Raw genomic sequence first — 19840 nt, 5'->3', positions numbered from 1 at the left:
GGAAACAGGAGAGGCGGCCAGCGCAGTGCTCCAGAGTTCCAGCCCCTCGGGCGAGAGAAGCAGAGGCCTCTATTTTGGAAACACAATGTTTTCGTGCTCTTTGCTTTTTCTCTAAGTATGTTCCTGCTGCCCCCGTAGATTAAGCCTGATTCATGCAGGAGACAACTGACTCTGAACTAATGCTAAGCTACAGACCACAAGGAAAAGGTGTGTTTGTGCAGACCAGATCTCGAAGCAGGGTAAGGAAGCAGAGCTAGGGAGTCCAAGAAATCCCAAAATTGTGGGGGATAAGGTCACAGCCAAAGGTCCAGCAGCCCTCCCTGCCTGGAGAGCTTCTGTCCCAACCCTTTCCATGGTGCTCCAACTGTATAAAGTGGACCCTCTGCCTGGGCATGGTCAAAGAAAGCAGAAGGTATAGTAACTGCCCGTCCAAGCAAAGCGAAGCCCGGGAAAGGAGGAGGAGAAGCCTAAGTGGGGAGGGGCGGGGAAGGGGAATGTCTCAGAGAACCAGAACATGATGGGTCTTTAGGCAGACCAGACGCCGAGCCTCAAAACCCACCCACCCTGACCAATCTTGTCAAAGGATAAAGTTTCCCTCAGAACACCAAGCCAGAGATGACTCGCACCCACTCGCACCCCACCCAGCCAGACACCCCACCCTACACGGTCACACCTCATTCAGGTACTACAAGGACACATAAGCCAACATGGCCCTGTGGTTCAAACTGGTTTTTTTACTGAAATATCTATGGGCTGATCCAAAAAGGGTTGGATTGGGGGAGAAAGAAATGATGAAACAGCAATGATCCCAGCACTCGATGGCACCAACTCTTGGTGCATGTGCCAGTCTGTCTGCCCACCCTGGCAGCCTGGTCAGGCCTGGAGGTCTGGAGGAGCTCAGCGAAGGTAGGTGAAGAAGGCAGCCAGGCCTGGGCCAGAGTCCTCAGCTGAAGGGCTTCACCAGCTTCATGGCAGCGTAGTTCTGGAGGGAGGGAAGAGGCAGCAACACATGATGACAGCCTCCGGGGTGGGGGGGGGGGGGGGGGCAAGAGGTGGGAAAGGTGGCTCACCTACTCAACCACCTGCCCACACCTTACCCTCACCACCCCCTGCACCACACTCAGCTCAACACCCCACCTACTGGGGCTCTCGCCAACCACACAAGCCCACACCCTCCTGAAACTCTGCTTGCACCCTCCCACCTAGGGCCACAGCTGCCTGAATTGCTCTGCCTTCTGCCCACTTCCATGCTCCAACCACCTGCCAAGAAGACTCTGATCACCCAGGTCCTGGTCAGAAGCAGGCATGCCGTGGTCTCTTCCACCAGACAGGTGGCCTGAAGGCATGGCCATAATTCTCGCCACCCCCCTCCCATGGGCCCCACACAGGAACCCACATGGACTCACTGGCCACCACAAGTGCCATCCAGAAAACAGAGAGAGGGTTGCAGGGTGGGGTGTATGGGGGCGACCTACCACGCAGGTCAGCGCTAGAGATGGGTCACCCCTGATTAAGCCCTGCCTGCTGCAGGACTGACAGGAATCTCCCCTCCCCACTCCTCCCCCCAAAAAACCATGAAAACACATACAACACAACACAGGGCTCCTAATTGGGACAGTATGTTCCCCAGCGCCGGCCCGGGAAAGCCAAGTCTGGAAACAAAGCCACCGCTCCTTCCCCGCCAGATCGCCTCCTGCCTCCCCACACTGGCCCTGCTCCCGGCTGGCTCTCGTGGGGGGAGCCGGGAGGATCAGACAGGCTGCCCTCCACGTCCCCCTCCCAAGGTAATTTCCAAGAGGGTGGGGAGTTAGGCCGACCAAGGGGCTGCAGCCCTGGCTTTGTTCGGGTCCCTCTCCACCAGACCCCTTGCCCCTAAGGCCTAAAAGCCCGGTGAGGATCTGGGCCCTATTAGGTGACTGGGCAACTGGCTGGAGGGAAGCAGGATGTGCCCAGCTTGTAGTAAAGAGCTACACACAAAAAAGGTCTGCAGCCTCAGGCCTGTGCCGCCCCTCTAGACCTGGACCCTCCCCGGGGATCTGGCCCTCGCGTGCGGCTCCGGCAGAGGGAGGCAAAGTTGGTATTTGCAAGAGGACGATTTCCAGAAGGACTCAAGGAGAGTGATGCCACGGTTGGGGGACAAGACAGGGGAGGGCTCTGACAAGGGCTGTTGTCAAAGTGCTCCTCCGCTCCTGCCCACAGGGACTGAGGCTAAGGCTGCCCAAAAGTAAGGAAGGACAACAGGCTGGCAGTGACTGGAAATCTTCTCTCCCCCCGCCCCGGCCAGGGAGCAGGCCCTCCTTCCCTGGGTCCCTGAAGGCCTGGCCTGCCACCCAGCTGGAGCTAGTCACAGAATGGCAGTGATGACACTTGGGACCTGCCCCTGCCCTCCCCTCAGCTCTTCAGGAGAAGGCTAGCTTGAGATGCAGCACCCCCAGGGAAGGTAAAAGAACTCCCCTGACCCCAGTCCTAGTCACAGCAGGTCCAAGCAGTGCTAGCCCAGCCCCTCCCCATGTGGCTAGGAGAGCCTCGCCCAGGTCACCCAGGAGGTCACTGGCAACACTGGAGCCTCGCCAACATCGCTCCAGGCACAGAGCCCCATCCTACATAGCGGGGCAAACCTCCGTGTGTCCAAGGCAGGCTCCCTCCAACAGACCCAGGGCCAGTCCAGCACCCTGCGTCTCTGACCAGCAGCCTGGGACCGCCGCTGCTGCTCCTCAGACCACCTCCTTGCAGAGTGAGGGTCTGAGCCAGCTCTCCTCTGCCTAAACTCCCCTGGCCCGAGCCTCAGGATGGAGCCCCATCCCTCCTTCACTGGCTTCGCTGTGTCTCCCCAAGAACCACACTCCCTGGCAGCACAGAGCTCGTCACCTACTCCCTCAACCCCACCACACATGCTGTGCTTAAGGAAGTCCTCACCTGAACTGAGTGGCAGCCAGATATACCCAAAATGAGAGGAGGGAAGCCTGAGGACAGGCCAGCGAGGGGAGCCATGCCTCCCTGGCTCAGCAACCCAGGCCTGCCCAAATCGGGGGAGATACTGAGGCAGAGTCTGAGCCTGAGTCCGGATCCACAGCTGCCACATTGCACATGCCCTTCCATGGCCCCAGATTGGTGATTTTGTGACTTTGGTCTTCCTTGGTTTCAAGAGGCCCCCGCCAAACTGCACATGTTTCAGGTCCCTACCACCTGGACCCTCCCCTAGACCACAGCCATAGCTAGCCAACTGCCTGTGACTCTTCCCAGAACACATTTCAGCAGGGCACTCCAGGTGACCACAGGCAGCTTGGAGGGCCTGGCCTGCAGCTGGACACATCAGCCATTCCGGCTCCAGACCCTCCTTTGTCACTTATGGCCCAGAGAGTAGCTGGGGCCTGGACAGATGGTACCCCTGCTATTCCTCACAGTCCATGATATTAGGGACTGAAGGGGATGGCTTTGTGGTTTTAACTGTCTTCCTGGTAGGAGATGCATGCTGTTCATATAAGGCCCCGCCAGCCACAGTGGGAGAGAGCTCTCCATCCTCCCTGTCCTCTGGAGGATTCACAAAGCAAAGAGCACTCAGACAAGTAATTGTCAATCCCAGAGCAGATTGTCAATCCCAGTGCCTGCTGTGGGGACGGCACCCTTGGCCAGCAGCCTGGTGCTGATAGGGACAGAGGCCTGCAATGGCTGGAACCGAGGACCAGAACTGTGCTGATTGCTGTGCAGACCTGAGCCAGTCCCTTCCATCACTGGGTGTCTGTTTCTTTGCCATTAGAATCAGGGTGACATGGGGTTGATCATGCCATTCTCTCTACTTTTTTTTTTTTTTATCAATTTGACATTTAAATATGAAAAAGTTTTGTAAAAAAATGTAAAGAACATTAAAAATCAGGAATCAGCCTGGGAACACTTCACACTCTGAGGTTCCAGAGACACAGTGGGGTGGGGAGCTGGAGCATCTTTGGGGCTCCCTGATGATCTGTGAGGGCAGGGAAGCACAGACAGGAAACAAAGGTGAGGTCCTGCTACTCCTCTCTGGGAGGAGCCCAGCGGAGCTGGTGGTATAGCAGCCCTTGGTAGACTGGCCCCACAGCTCCTTGCCAGGTGTCAGCTGGCTTCCTACCCCGATCACCAACGTGCCCTGGAGAGAGGCTCCTGGGCCTGCCCACACCTTCCCCCATACCCACCCCACCGCAAGAGGCAGGACACACTCAATCAAGGTCCTCAGGCAGACAGTGAGACCCTATCCCAGCACTAGGGCCTCCCTTCCTCTGGACATCAACAGGTGCCATTCTTATGAACAGAAGGGTTTTCACCTCAGCCCTGCCATCCATACCTACCCTTCCCTTCCAGACCCACTTCAACATAATCCATCAAGAAAGTTCCCCTGCCCACTGCCCACCCCTGCCCAAGGAGCCTCACCTTCTGCCAATGTTGATGACAGAGTCTAGGGGCTTGCCTAGCACAGCTATGTCTCCCCATTGAAGGCAAAAACTCAGTTTCTCCCACTGGACGAAGAGAAGGACTTTGCCCCAAGGGCAGGACTTTGTCTCTCCCAGATTGGGGACTCCCCAGAGTGGGGGCTCTGTCTCCCTCATCAGACCAGAGGATCCTCCAAGACAGTGTCTGGGCCTCCCCCTCAGGCCTACTCACCGGGAAAGCATAGATGAAGATGCCTAAGAATAGTAGCAGGATGAAGAGAATGATGAAGAGGATAATGGCACATCGGAACCGCCGCCACAGGATGAACTTCATAGTCTTGTATGGAGAGGTGAACCAGAGGAAGGAGGTGTCAGGGCGCCTGGAAGTGAGACCCCAGAGGTCAGCGAGGCATCCCCTACCTGGGCTGCCTTCTCCAAACCCTGCTCCCAAACCACCCTGGCCTTCCACAGTTGGCCCCCAGGACCAGCCCAGCCTCAGTGCCCCAGTACTTTCCCTCTCCATTCCCCTGTCCTCTGAGCCTTTGCTCCAGTGGGAGCCTTGTCCATGCTGCCTCCTCTTCTTGGCATCACCCAGCCCTAGGCACCCTCCGAGACCCAGCTCTCAGCCACCAGCTCCTCTCCCTGACCCAGAACTTAATTCCCAGCTAGAGATGTGGGAGCTGGGCAGAGCTTCAAGGGGCTGGCACATTAGGTGAGTGACAGCCCCCTGAGCCCCAGCTGAGCCAAAGCACCCACCTACATGCACATGGCTGGTCCATGATCAGGGAAGGATGATGGGAAGTGAACCCAGAAAACTGGCTTTCTCCCACTCACAGCCAAGAACCTTGAAACCTTCCCTAGGTCACCTGCCAACTCCGAGAGCATGCAGGATGTTGTGTCTCAACAATGGCTGTTGTAACATCAGAGTGCACATCACTGGGTGTCCTGGGCTCTCTTGCCTTTCACCCAGATCCCAAAAGCCTTGGGCAGGGATGCCTCTCACAGCTCTGCCAGCCCCACAGCACTAGGGAATCACCATGATAAATGGCCCATCTGTGCCAAGTCTGACCTGAGCCAGCCTGTGGGGTGGCCAGATGCAGCTCTCACCGCTGCCCCCACAGCCATCCTCCCGGCCCTAGTAACTGCCCTCAAGGCCTCTACATCCATTGGATTGGTCTATATCCGTTAGCAGCCTATGAGGTAGGGAAGACAGGGATTCAGAGATGGGAAAATGAAGGCTGGAAGGCTGTTTGAAAGCCACAGTGACACCACAGGTGAGCCCCGGAAGGCAGCCGGGCCAAGGCAAAAACCTTGATTGGGCTCCAGAGAGAATCAGAGCAGGTGTGAGAATTTCAGCTTCCCTTTCCAGGTGGAATGACCTTATTTAACTTTGCTAACATTGTTTCTTCATCTGTAAAATGGAGATAATAACCACCCATCAGGGAGGTTCCATACCACTGCATACATTTACCACATGACCACATGCTCGGCACACAACCAATACCTACCCAGCAGCCCCTGCTTCTCATATTAGCTGAAGAGCATTTCTGAAAGGATGCCTGTCCCCTGATCCTAACTTCTCATATGACTGTGGACAAGTCACATCCCCCCTGAGTCATTTGGACCTTGTGACTTCTGCATGACTATGCGGTGGCTGCCTCCTAAACCATCCCTCCTGGCCCCCTGGGCATCAGGGGTCAAGGACTGGGCACTAACCTTGGGTCCTCGAGCTTGGGGTTCATGTTGGGTTCATCCCGGCCCTGGCCAGCAGGCCGCTCCTCATGCTCACTCTCTGCTACGATCTCCAAGGTCATTTCCAGCTTGCCCTGAAGGGACAGAGGGGACCTGGTCAGGTGCACAAAGGCTCTGTGTCATGGCTTGGAGAGGAATCCGGCCAGAACAGACATAAGAGCCACTTTATTTATTTGTTTGTTTGTTTTAAGATATAGGGTTACTCTGATCACAAAAGCACTACTGAAGGGCACCTGGGGGGCTCCATGGGGGAGTGTCTGCCTTCAGCTCAGGGCATGATCCCAGAGTCTTGGGATCGAGTCCCACATCGGGACTTCTCCCTCTGCCTATATCTCTGCCTCTCTCTGTGTCTCTCATGAATAAAATCTTAAACAAAAAAAAAAGCACTACTGCTCCTTGTAGAACATTTAGAAACTACAGCAATGTATAAGGAGAAAATCAGCCCTACTTACACTATGTGGAGACCAGCACCATTCATATTTTTATGTACCAGAGCTATTTTCCTCTGCCAGTATATGCAATATCTCCCTTTGTATATATCGTACCAGAGCTTGCTTCTTTCACTTAGAAATATGTTTCACTATATAATCATATATTCTTTAAAGCTTGTTTTTTAATGGCTGTAAAACATTCTATGGGATGGTTGACCATAATTTATTTAGTAAACTACTTATTTTGGTTCATTTAGGTTGTTTCCAACTCTTTGATGTTATAAATAATGCTGCAAAAAAACACCCCAGAGCCTACACTTTTAATTGTGTCTGTTTATTTCTTTAGGGGAAATTTTGAAAAGTGGGATGACAGCATCCAAGGGCATAAATATTGTTAAATCCCTGGCTATATATTACCAAATTGCTTCCCTAAATGGTAAAAATGGTAAAACCTAATGGTAAAAGCCCTCCCAGCAGAGGTAAATGAGGGGCTTGCCTCTGTGTCTTCACCAGCAATGAGCATTGAGGGGTGTTTTTTTCTTTAATGTCTAATTTAATAGGCAAAAATGTTTTCACATTTAAAATTATTCCTTTAATTACTAGGAGGAATGAAACTTTTTAAATGTTTAATGGCCATTTCTACTTCTCTTGTGTATTATCTTTGCTGGTTGTTCTTTTGAGGTGCTAGTCTTCTTAATAAGTGTTATAATTCCTTCTACAACAAGGGTATTTTATTTCAGGTCCACTTTAGGGGTTGGCCATCTGCCTGCACTTTCTCAGTAAACCTTCAGGGATTCACTTCCTCTCCAGAGGAAGGACAATCCTCCCCAGTGCCATGGCACCCCTGAGCAGACCTCTGGGTGAGGAGAGTAGTACAAGGATGGTCCTTGGAAGGATCCTGCTCCAGTGGGAGAAACACTCCCCCAGTCCTCCATGGAGAGCCCGGGCCAGAGGGGAGCTGGAGAGGAGCCGAGGAGGAGCCGAAGACACAATCCCCAGAGGCCAAGGAGCAGAGTATAAATTAAACAATGTCCACAGGAGTTAAGAGTATCTTTCCATTTAAATAGGCTTCCTGGGATGCAAACCTCAAGTTGCTGAAGGCTGGGAACTAGAAGAGAACCATGACAGCGCCTTGGAAGACAGGAGAGGCAGGGTAGGAGAGAGGGAGAGCGCCCAGTACGTGCCCAGTAATCCCTACAGAAGAAGCCAGTCGGCTGCCTGCACCAGGCTAGAGGGAGCCCACTTACTGCCAGGATCTTCCTCTCGCCCTCTTCTGCTACGCAGGGCCACCAGCCCTTAACTGTTTTCTGTTCAAAAAGGGACACAAACCACTCCGGGTGGAAAGTGTCATCCAGCTGGTCCAAGGAGCACTTCTCAGCTGTCTTGGCAGGCTTGGGCATGTGGTTGAGATCCAACTGCAAGGAGCCTGCAGCAGAGAGGGGTTCTTTGGCAGAGGGTTTCTCAATCACTGCCAGCCTGGGGCTATCCCGGGGCTGGGCAGTTTCAGGAAAAACTATCACGTCCTCTGCTTGGATCCATGGGCTTAGCCACAGGTCAGATCCCACAAACTCTCCACTTCCCCACCCACTGCCTCTCACTGCACATACACAGCTGGGCATCCAACTCCTCATGCATCCATATGCTCAGTTATCTACCCTTACTGGTTCACCCTTCACGAAGCTTCCTGCATGTTCAACTTCAGCTTACGTTGTACAAATCCATTCATTCACCCATTGTCTACATCCATCCATCCATTTTTTTAAATTGCTTTTATTGTGGTAAAATATATATAACATAAAATTTGTCACTTTACCCATTTTTAAATGTATAATTGGGTGGCATTAATTACATTCACACAATCATCATGCAATCAAGCACCACTACCTATTTCCAAAACATTTTCATCCTCCCAAACAGAAAATCTGTCCCCATTAAGCAATGACTCCCCATACCCCTTCCTTTCAGTCCCTGAGATACTCTAATCTCCTTTCTGTATGAATTTGCCTATTTGAGATATTTCATGTAGGCGGGATCCTAAAATATTTCTCCTTTTGTGTCTGGATTATTTCATATTGCATGCTTTCCAGTTTCATCCATGTTGAAGTATGTATTAGTGCTTCATTCCTTTTTATAGTGGAATGATGGTCCATGGTACAGAGAGACCACATTCTGTCTGTCGATGGTTGTTTCTACCTTTTGACTATTGTGAATCATGCTACTCTGAACATTGGCATGCAAGTGTCTCAGCCTCAGTTTTCAATTCTTTGGGGTATGAGAATAGAATTGCTAGGTCATATGGTAATTTCTGTGTTTGGTTTTTCAAGGTCCTGCCAAACTGTTTTCCACAGCAGCAGTACCAATTTCTCTACATCCTCTCCAACACTTGTTGTTTTCCATTTTCTGTTTTTGCTTTTTTAGAGTCATCTAGGAGATGTGAAGTGGTATCTCACTGTGTTTCATCCACCCATTTTTCCATCTGCCTGCCTAGTTCTCCAAGCAGCATCTTTCTATACCGTTTATCTACTCGTCCATTTTATCAATCATCTCCCTATATAGCTCCATCTTTTTGGTTGAACCATATGAAAATGGTATTCAACTATCTTTGACCTATAAAAACAGCAATTTCATGTGGTTTCACCTAATCCAATCACAACAACATGATGAAGTCAATGGGACTGGAGCATAAACTGCTGAAGGGATTAAGTGAGAAAGATAAATCTAAAAAATGTTTTCTGAGGCCAAATTAAAGAAATTCTTGAATACCATGCAAAAGAGATTAGATTTTTTCAGTGTGGAATGCTCAGTTACTGTAAGTATCCACCGATGGGTTTTCTTTCTTTCCACTTATCCACTTATCCCTCCACCTACCCATCCACTGTGGTCTAACTAACCCCATCCCTCCACAGCTGCCATTTGTTGAGCACTACATCTATCCATTGATCAGGCTGTTATTCTGTCCATCCATTCATTCAATTCTGTATGAGCATTCATCTATCTATCCCCCTGCCATGTCTCTCCATCCCTCAAATGTAGATGAATGTGGAATGCCTGGGTGGCTCAGTGATTGAACATCTGCCTTCAGCTCAGGGCGTGAACCCGGGGTCCTGGGATCAAATCCCACTTTGGGATCCTTGCATGGAGCCTGCTTCTCCCTCTGCCTGTGTCTCTCTGCCTCTCTCTGCCTCTCTCACGAATAAAATATTTTTTAAATGAAAAAGAATGTTTATTTCCCATAGTAAATATAGTCCTAATATAACATTAAGAAAAAATCAAGATATTAAACCATACACGTGTGTGTGTATACACAAAATTATCCCAGTATGAGAAAGGGGAACCCTCTTGCACTGTTGGTGGGTATGTGAACTGGTGCAGCCACTCTGGAAAACTGTGTGGAGGTTCCTCAAAGAGCTAAAAATAGATGTGCCCTATGACCCAGCAATTGCACTGCTGGGGATTTACCCCAAAGATACAGATGCAGTGAAACGCCGGGACACCTGCACCCCGATGTTTATAGCAGCAATGTCCACAATAGCCAAACTGTGAAAGGAGCCTCAGTGTCCATCAAAAGATGAATGGATAAAGAAGATGTGGTCCATGTATACAATGGAATATTCCTCAGCCATTAGAAACGACGAATACCCACCACTTGCTTCGATGTGGATGGAACTGGAGGGTATTATGCTGAGTGAAGTAAGTCAATCGGAGAAGGACAAACATTATATGGTCTCATTCATTTGGGGAATATAAAAAGTAGTGAAAGAGAATAAAGGGGAAAGGAGAAAAAATGAGTGGGAAATATCAGAAAGGGAGACAGAACATGAGAGACTCCTAACTCTGGGAAATGAACAAGGGGTGGTAGAAAGGGAGGTGGGCGGGGGGTGGAGGTGACTGGGAGACGGAGGGGGGCACTTGATGGGATGAGCACTGGGTGTTATTCTATATGTTGGCAAATTGAACACCAATAAAAAATAAACTTAAAAAAATTATCCCAGTATGATCTACATAAAAGACTGTAAGGAAACATTGTATAATCTCTGGATGGCAAGATGACAGATCTTAGCTATTACTTTAATAAATATTTTTAAAAAGCAAAATATGTAATTAGAAACACATGAAGGAGAAAAAAAGAAATCTTGTGAAGTTAAAAGTGGTAGTTTTAATGGTTTTATTTTTATTTTTAAAAACAAAAGATGAACCTGTTTTGTTTAATTTTGAACACTATTTTCTCATTCAGTAAAAATGCAGCTTTCTTTGTTTTTCTTTTTAAAATTAATTTTCTGAAGCCTCACCTCATAAAGAAAAGCCTGAGAGAATGATGCCAAAAAAAACTGTTAAGTCTGTAAGCAAAAAAGCCTCCATAAAAAAATTAAAAAGCAGTTGAAGAAAGGGGAAGAATCATTTGTAATGATTCTTGTGTCCTTACTATGTAAAAAGCTCTGAAAATAAAAAATCAAAGATAAACAAAAACATGAAAATAAAATCTCACTAATAGTATGGGTCATAAATATATTTTTAAAGTTCTACCTCACAAGTAAAGAAGAGATGCAAACAAAAATTAAAATGAGGTGTCAAGTAGGCAATGTTTTCAGAAAAGATAACATTGATAACAAAAATTTAGGGAAAATGGCTCCCTTATACAAAAAGGGCACATATGGGGAGTAAAATGTCAGTGTAAAAATCGAATAACAACTGAATAAAATATTTCAAAAGCCACGAGAATGTACAAAGACTCTAAAAACCTACTTACAATTCAGGAAAGGTATGTACAAAGGGTTCAGAGCTGTGTGCCTAAAGGTATCGTTCATAGTGGAGGATCTAAAGATGAGCTGAGTGCCTACCAAGAGAAGATTGGTTAGGCTGAACAGGGCTCAGGGACAGGCAAGACTTAAGTATGATGATGCAAATATAAATGTAAGCAGACAACTACCAACAGATAGGATGTTCTTGAAATATTAAGTTTTCCAAAAAGCTAGGATAGAAAACATATGTGTGATAAAACTCATTCTGCCATATATATGTGTGTGTGTGTGTGTGTGTATTTATATATATATATATCCCATTTATGTATACATGATTATATGTGTGTATAAATACATATACAACATACATGTGGTTGCATATATATGAAATACATGCTAACATATGAGTGGAGGTTAACTCTGGGTAGTGAAATTTTAATACATAAATAAAAGGAGGCACTGTTGATCTGTATTTTCCAATTTTCTACGGGAATTATGTACTGCAGATAAATCAGTAAAAGAACAAAAGTCCAACTGGATGCCATGATTTTGACAGCCTGAATCTTTTCCAGTGAAGCCCTACAACAACCCTCGGGTCCTCTGAGTGTGTGGGTGACCCGGCAGGGAGTGGCAGGGGCAGGAGAGATGGAAAAGTAGGCAGGCCTCCTCCTCACCCCTGCTGAAGCTGCTCCTTAGCACTCCCCCTGCAGGGGCCCAAGGGCTCAGCAAAGACCAGCTCACCTTTCTGCAATCAAGGGCCACCAAGAAGGGCTCCGTGATGCATTCAAAGCCACCCTGCTCCCAGTAGCAGTGTGGGCTGACAATTCAGGACTCCTGACTTCCCAGGCTGCCTTTTTCACAAGGTCCACTTTTTTTTTTTTTTAATTGAATTAAAACTCCTATAAAATGTACCAATTTAACCATTTTAAAGTGTAAAACTCAGGGGTTTTACACCACTGACCCATTAGTAGTCACTCATTCCCCTCCTGCCAATGCCCGGCAACCACATGGCCACTTTCTCTTTCTGCGTTTGCCTACTGAGGACAATTCATATACACGGAATCACATGCTACAAGTCCTGTCACGACTGGCTTCTTTCACTTAGCATGTTTTCAAGGTTTGTCCAGGTTGTAGCGTGGACCTGTATTTCCTTTCTTTCTGTGGGTAATATCCAACTGTGTGGATAGACCACACTTTCTGGGTAACTCTGGCAAGTTGTGACAGGGCTGTTACTCAAGTCCCACCTCCTGGCCCCTACGACCATCCTCCTCGCCCCATGTCTCACCCTGTCTTTACCACATCCTCCAGCCCAGCACTCCCTGCTCCCAGCTCAGGTTTCTTCCCACCTCTTCCAGACCAGAAGCCTGCCTGGGGGCCCAGAGGATGGAGCCACAACAGCTCATTCACTCATCACTCAGGCACAAGGGCAAAGAGGGTTCCTCACTCGCTGGGCCCAAGCTGCCCCGTCTAGACAGGGGTAGAGGTGGGGGCATCCCGTCAAGGCCAGACATCCAGCTCCTGTTTGCACTGCCTTTGACCTGTGCTCTCCTGCCTTCCTTACCTGACTCCTACCATCCGATGTAGCCCAGCATGCAATGCCACCCCCCATCCCCCTACAGGCCACTATGATCACTTGGGCACTCCTCTGCATTACAGACCTTGCTCAGCACTGGGGAGCAGTGACCCTGAGCTCCCAGAGGACGGAAAGTAGGACTGCTCCTCCTGCCAGCCTTCCCAAGAATAGCACATACACACACACACACACACACACACACACACACACACACATACACACACACACAAAAGTAGGGGTTCTAGGTCCACTCCCAACATGCAGAAAGGTGCTGACTGGAAACGGTGCTCACCCAGAAAGTCGTCAAAGGAGAACTTGTCATTGTCCCAGATCTGAAATACCACTCGTGCTGGGATTTTGCTCTCAGTCTTGTCCAGCCTCCAGAAAGCATCCTGGCCCAAAGGAAGAAGCAGGGAAGCATGATTAGACAGAAACAGCCCGGAAGGCTGCCTGGAGAAGGCAGTGAATGGGACATCTGTTAGGGACTTGCCAGCGCCAGGTCCAGGTGGGAAGATTGCTAAGATGCCGGTGGACAGTGTTCAAGGACCCATGAAGGAACCACACAGGCTGGCTTCACATGACGCGGCTCATTTAAGCCGCTCAGTGCCACGGGCAGAGGTTTCATTCCCATATTACAGATGATGAAGCAGAGACTTGGAGAAGTTAAGAATGTGCCCAAGGTCTGACAGCTAATAATAATATTAACCTGCACTTCCTATGTTCTAGCCCTTTACCACTATGAGCTCATTTATCCTTCCAACAACCTATAAGGGAGATGCTGTCCTTACAGCCGAGGAAACCAGAGCAAGGGACCTGCCCCAGTCACACTGCTAGGAAGTGACGAGCCAGGATTCAAAGCCAGGCAGTCAGGTTCCAGAGTCCTGCTTTCACCTCTAAATCTTCCTTTGCTCAAGTGCTCTTGGGGACAGGGTTGGCTGACTGAGAAACTGGTGCCCCCACCCCATCCTAGCTGTCACCAGAAGGACCCCCTGACACACTGCTATAAGGAGCTGACTTAAGGGAACAATAACCCCAGCTCCTCCCTGGCATCCCACCCCATCTTTATCTCCAAGAGCTTGCCTTGGGACAAACCCAAAGACCCCAGGGCTGGGAAGTTCCCTACCCTTCTGCTCTCCCCACCCCACCCCCCTCTGACCACTCAGCCTGGACCAGCAATAATGTGGGCTTCTTCCCCCAGAGGCCTCATTAGAGCAGCTGAAGGATGAAGATAGGCATGCTGAGGCCTGTGTTCAGCCCTGCTCAATCCATATGACTGTCACTGGGTTTTCCCACTCATGCTTGTTCTCTCGTCTCATTGTAGTTTCTCCTGAGTGAGTGGCAAGGACAGGAACCATTATGACGATCCTGCAGACAGTGGGTGCCAGATCCTGAGTGCCAGGTCACAGCAGGGGCCTGGCCCGAGTCTCAGGAGACAGACTCCATGGGGAGCCAGTGAGAACTCCTGATCCCATAGGGTTTGCCTGCCGCTGAGTGCCCTGTATCCGCAGCCTGGCTGCCTAGCCGGGGCTGTGCCTACTGAGTGGCCATCCCGGGTCATGCAGACCCACAGAGCTCCTGAACCACAAACCAGGCCCTGCAAGGAACAGTCACCTTGCAAAGCACACAACTGCAGCTTGGCCTACTGCCTGATTTGGCGAGGGGCTCGGGCCCCCAGCTGGCCCCCGTCTGGTGCCTCCCCTCTTCCGGGCCCCAGCCCTCCTGCAGGTGCCTCCCTTCTCTGGCGGGGCTTTTATGGCCAGCTTCGCAGGCCCGCCTGCACAGGCCGCCAGCATCCTCCATTCCTCTGGCCGGCCCGGTTTATGGGCTCAGTAATGAGCCAGAGGTTCAAACAGCCCCTGGTGGGAGCAGCTGGGCTGGGGCTCCAGCCTGGGGAATGGCCCTCCAGGTCCCAAGCGCTCATTACGCTCCCGGTCTGGGCCCTTTTACTAGCTGTTTATTTGCAGGGTGGGTGCCTGACTCGCAAGCAGGCCCCAGTGGGTGTGCTGGGCTCCAGGTGGGGAGCCAGGCCGGGGCAACCAGCGGCGGTTCAAAGCGGCCGGATGAAAGGAGACCCTTGTGCTTTACGACAGTCTCGTCTGGTTAATGGGGTCCCCGGAGGGCCTGCCTGCCAGAGGCCCTGAACCCCTCGGCAGAAGGCTGGCTCTGTGGCAGGACTGGGGAGCCCAGGGGCTGTGCTGTACCCCTGCACCATCCCACCCTCAGACTCAGTCCTTTGGCCCAGACCAGCTTATTGGTGCCCCACTATGGACACAGTTCCACCTGCCTCCAAGGCCCCTTCTTCCACAGAACGACCGACTGGCTCTTCCCAGGCCAAGCCATGTCCTCCCTCACTCTTCTGGTTGACTCCAGACTCCAGAGCCTCCTCTTCCACCCTTCCTTTCAGGTACACTCTCCTGGGGCGTGGCACCCCACAGAAATCCATTCCCCCTGCCCTGCCCCTGGGGGGCCTCTCCTGGACTGCCTGACTCCTCTTCCTTCTCTCCACCCCAGCAGCCCTTCTGGGCTTCCAGGTTCTTCCAGGCCTGACCCTCGCCTATGGGCAATGCTACAATGGGTCAGCCCAATTCTCTTCCGCCTTCCCAGTGCCTATCACAGAGAGATCAAACTCCCTTCACTGCCTGAATCAAACCATCTCAAAATCTTAACAAGCAACTTCACCTGGGCCCTCGGCACTTCCAGGTAACCATCCTAGCATCACAATTAGCTCTCTCTCCCTCCCCTTCTTCCTTTCTCTCCCTCTCTGCTCTACCCCCCTTCGCTCCCTCGCTCAGCACAATGACTACTTCCAGCCTTTTCCACTTAAGTCATCTGCCAAAAAGTGCCAGGAGATTCTCCCTCCTCCTACTTTGTAGAGAAAACAGCCTCTGCTCCCCATGCCTCCTTGAGTACATCTCCACCTGTTACAATGAACAGGGTAGCACCGCCTCCCATTGAAGCAGGCCAGTCCGCACCTCTCAGCCTGGTTTCCCATCCATTACCTAGCCCCTTGTTGGGCGTGCGGAGCACCAGACATGGAGGCCCCACTCCCCGGCCCCAGTGCTCCCTCTGCCCACAGCAAAAAGAAGTGTGTGTTTGATCTGGAGCTCTTCCCCAACAAACACCACAACTGCTTTGTTATGGAAACAACTTGTAATAGACAAACACTCTGAGCAAAGACAAACAAGATTCAACCTACAAAGAGACTGGGGCTGTCCTTGACTGCACAGAACCCAAGTCTGTTGCTAAATTCTGCCTTCTGGTAGGCACTGTGCAAGCAATATCCAGGTGAAAGCATTCATTTAACCTTGTTTAACCCTATTTTCTTTGGTTTGATGGTTTCAGAATGTTCACTGGAACACTTTGGTTTCTCTAAAATGCAGATGATCCTGTGTGTCAGGCTGGGCAGGGGTCATGCAGGGAGGATGAAATGAAGAGAGCTAAGACTTCAGCAGTGCCCAGGAAGTATGTTCTATATACTTCATGAGTATATAGAGACACCCTTCATGAGACACTCGACCATTCAGGAAAGAAGTCACAGAAGTTTGGTGGCTTGAAGCCTTGTGCCACTTTGGGAAGGAAATCTCATCTAAACACTAGAGAGGCATTCACTTTGCCCAATAGAGAGTACCTCGAGGTGGAAGGGTTCTCGGTGGGATGCAGGTGGTCAGAAGCTCCAACAGAGGTGCTCTCCACCTGCAGTCAGCTTGGCTATGAGACCTCTCTGTGCTCTGGGGGCTCTCCCCAAGGGAAGGTGCAGGACCACCCAGAAGGAAGCTGTCTGCCTCAGGATCTGCCTACTGCAGAAGACAAGACTTTACCACCCAGATGAGACCTCAATGAGGAGATGCTGAGGTCCCAGGACCCACCTCCATCCTCCAGTTAATGCATCAGGTCCTCAGGGGCCTGCAGCTTGCAGTGAGCTCAGGGAGGAAAGAAGACAAGGGCTTCTGGCCTGGAAGGCCTGAGCTGCACCCAGGAACTGCCCAGCTTGGACAGTGACCACAGGCACCAGACTCAGAAATGTGCACGATGACAAAGCAGGAGGGGCTTAGCTAAGCAACCCCAGTCCCGTGGACAAGCCAATCCATAGGCAAGGCCAGCCTTCCTGGGAAGCTCTCTCTATGGGGTCTCCTCAACTGCCCCTTCGACAGCCATGCTGGGTGTCCTTCGAATGTTCTTCCCACTCTGACCCTGCAGCCCTGCCTGCTGCCTGGTTTGTCTGAAGTAGGGAAGACAGCAGTAGTTTCAGGATCTGGATGGAGTAACATACGCTGTTTGTAGTACTAGTGCAGGTGTGGTTGTAGGGGTAGTGATCCTCATGATGGCAGTAATGATAGAAGTGGCAAAAATGCAGGTGGGGAGACAGGTGACGGGGCACTGGCGATGGTCATCAGGCAGGGGTGGCCGTAGGGACTCCAACGTTGGTGGGGGGTGGGTGCTGGGGAGGGGCAACGCTGCCAGGGCAATGACACCCACAAGAGAAACCCCTGGGACTAGCACCCCTGGGGGTGGGCATGACGCTCACCTTCTTAGAGACGGTGCAGACTTGCTCAGCTGGCAGGTAGTCAAAGGGGAAAATGAACCTCCAGTTAAAGTTGCCTTCACCTCCCAGGGACCGGTAATGCACATCTGTCTTTTGCTTGTGCTCTTCAAAGCCAACCATCCAACTGGACAACATTTTAGAGAACATTTCTAAGTAAGGCTTCCACCACAACATGCATGCCCAACTCAGACAAATGAGGAATTACGGAGGTAAATGAACTTGGTAGAGGGTAAAGCAAAACCCATTCCCCAGAAATCTCCACGAAGCACCAAAATGTGCCATTAATTTTAAAACATTCTAACATCTCTCTTGAGGGACATCCTCAAACCTTGGAAGTTCAACCCAAAGATTTTTGTAGAAGCAATCCCATGGGAGAAAGTCTCACCAAAGGCAGAGAGCACGCCCACCAGGCCCTCCTTTCTTTCTGGTTCCCCATTCCCTACACAGGAGCTCCCCCTTTCCACCACCCCAGAGGGAGCAGGGCAATACCATGGGACTGGGACAGGTGAGAAGGCAGATGACTCCCTACCCCTTCACATAAATATCACTCATCTTCTCCCCTGTGATGCTGAGGTCGTCCAGGATCACGTCCTTTGTGTTCCAGATGATACAACGCAGGAAAAACCTGTGGAGAAGAATGGCTTAAGTCCACACGGATTTCCCACCAAAAGGACAGCAGTCCTTGACTGAGAAGCCAAAAAGCTGGCTTATCCCACAAGACCCTGATACTTGCCTGGCTGGGCACTTGGCCAGGCCCACACAAAAGCGATGCCCCGTGGCCCAACACCTGGCCCAAGAGTGACCTCCAGGTCCCACCCATGTCTAGCTATAAGCATCCCATCACCCTGCTCAGCTCTAAGCCTATGGCTGGGGTAAGTCACCTTCTGGCTCTCCGCGGGGTGATGTTGAAGGGAGGTCCGGGACGCCCCAGGGCCTTGGGAAATAGGTCGATCCACATCTGCAGCTTCCCCTGGGGAGACAGAACCCCATTCTCTCCTCACCTCTTTCTTTCCACCAACACCTACCAACCAACTGCTCTGTGCCATGTAGGTGGAGCACAGTATGAAGAACATCCAGGCCTGTCTTAGAGAGGCTCACCACCCCAAATAGCAGGTGCTCTACATGGGACTCCAGGCCCAACTGCAGCAGTGAGCGGCTGCCCCACAGGCTGATGATGTGGGCCCCGTGCTGGGGGCCGGGGTGGGGGGAGGTGGGGAACAGGACAGGCTTCTCCGAGATGATGATGTTCATGCTGAGTCTCAGTGTGCCAGATGAAAAAGGAGGGGGAGGCATTTCCAGCTGAGGCAATGGCACACACAAAGTTTTGGAGGGTCAGAGGACACGGTTTAGTCATAAGAATTTCAGACGATTTCCACAACACGAAACCACTCTACCTGCCAGCCCTCAGCTCCCTCCCTCTCTGCAAGCTAAGTATTATTTTTGTCCCCATCCCACAGAGAAAGAGCAGGGATCGAAGTAACTTTTCCAGGGTACTTAGCTAGAGGACGAAAGCTCATATATCAACACCTGCTGTGCCACTTTGGGATGCTGGCAACCACATACCAAGAAGAGAGCTCAGTTCCAAACAGTAGAGATCATGTCTCCTGCCTGTCTACAAAGGCACTTTCATTGCTACCTCAGCCCTTCTCTGCCTGTAATTTTCTTTCCCCCTCTTCCTCCTCCAAAACCCAGCCTTGAACTCACCTGCCCCAGGAAGCCTCCTGGTCTCAGTCCAGGCCAACTGTCCCTCTGCTTCCCCTCCCCCTACATGGAGGATGCCCTTGGCTATCCTGGCAACTGCTCTCAGTGACAGCTCTGTCATTCTGTCATAGGATCCCAGGCTCCCTGTCTAGATTCCTCTCTGCAGCTCAGCCCCGTGCCAGCCACCTAGATGGCACTGACAGATAGTAGGCAAGGGCATCCTGAGGGCAGGCTGAAACAGTGAGGCTTCTGAATGACTCCTGGGAAGCCAGAGGTCAATCCACGGGGATAGAAGCAGTGGCTCAGGCTCACTCCCCAGGTCCTGAGGGCTGCAGGTAGCCAGGGGAGGCCAGCCCAAGGAGTCCCCTCATAGGCCAACAGTGGTCACCACTCAAACTGTGGAAAAACATGTCAAGGAGGGATTGGCCAAATTCTGAGCTCCCCACCTCTTGGATATCCATGTTGTCCTTAGGACAGGGCTAGCCTGGGGTCAGGGCTCAGGGGCCCAAGGGGCAATGTCCTACCTGTTCAATGTCTGGCTGCAGGGGGCTGTAGAGAGGCCGGGACTCCACATGCTCAGGGACCAGGCCCTGCTGCTGGAGGACATGCAAGGCCAGACGCTCTTCCACTGGGCCCAGGTGTGGGTTCGGGACCCGGCCAGCCTCTGCTCCAGTGAGAAGACAAAAAAGTTGTGGGGC

The 19840-nt window shown here is 51.2% G+C and overlaps 1 protein-coding gene and 1 long non-coding RNA gene across 24 annotated transcripts in view; one reads left to right on the top strand and one right to left on the bottom strand.

The window, feature by feature from the left end:
• Positions 1-714: 714 nt before the first annotated feature.
• The window catches only part of DYSF (dysferlin), a 216357-nt gene continuing 197231 nt past the window's right edge, over positions 715-19840 (bottom strand). For all 23 annotated transcript variants that reach the window (XM_077842848.1, XM_077842860.1, XM_077842854.1 and 20 more), the window contains 9 exons: positions 19667-19806; positions 18323-18411; positions 17971-18066; positions 17424-17565; positions 13191-13290; positions 7834-8012; positions 6120-6229; positions 4636-4783; positions 715-982 (listed from right to left, as the gene is read on the bottom strand). In XM_077842848.1, coding sequence (XP_077698974.1) covers positions 944-982; positions 4636-4783; positions 6120-6229; positions 7834-8012; positions 13191-13290; positions 17424-17565; positions 17971-18066; positions 18323-18411; positions 19667-19806 — 1043 coding nt within the window. In that variant the 3' untranslated portion in view covers positions 715-943. The remainder of the gene's footprint in view (positions 983-4635; positions 4784-6119; positions 6230-7833; positions 8013-13190; positions 13291-17423; positions 17566-17970; positions 18067-18322; positions 18412-19666; positions 19807-19840) is intronic.
• LOC144280621 (uncharacterized) lies at positions 5384-9338 on the top strand. Its single transcript, XR_013349044.1, has 3 exons — positions 5384-5677; positions 7654-7739; positions 9005-9338. It is a non-coding gene; the product is annotated as an uncharacterized LOC144280621 (long non-coding RNA).

This window comes from Canis aureus, chromosome 12 (genome assembly GCF_053574225.1).
Source record: "Canis aureus isolate CA01 chromosome 12, VMU_Caureus_v.1.0, whole genome shotgun sequence".
Taxonomy (NCBI): domain Eukaryota; kingdom Metazoa; phylum Chordata; class Mammalia; order Carnivora; family Canidae; genus Canis; species Canis aureus.
This window is presented reverse-complemented; position numbering and strand designations above follow the sequence as displayed.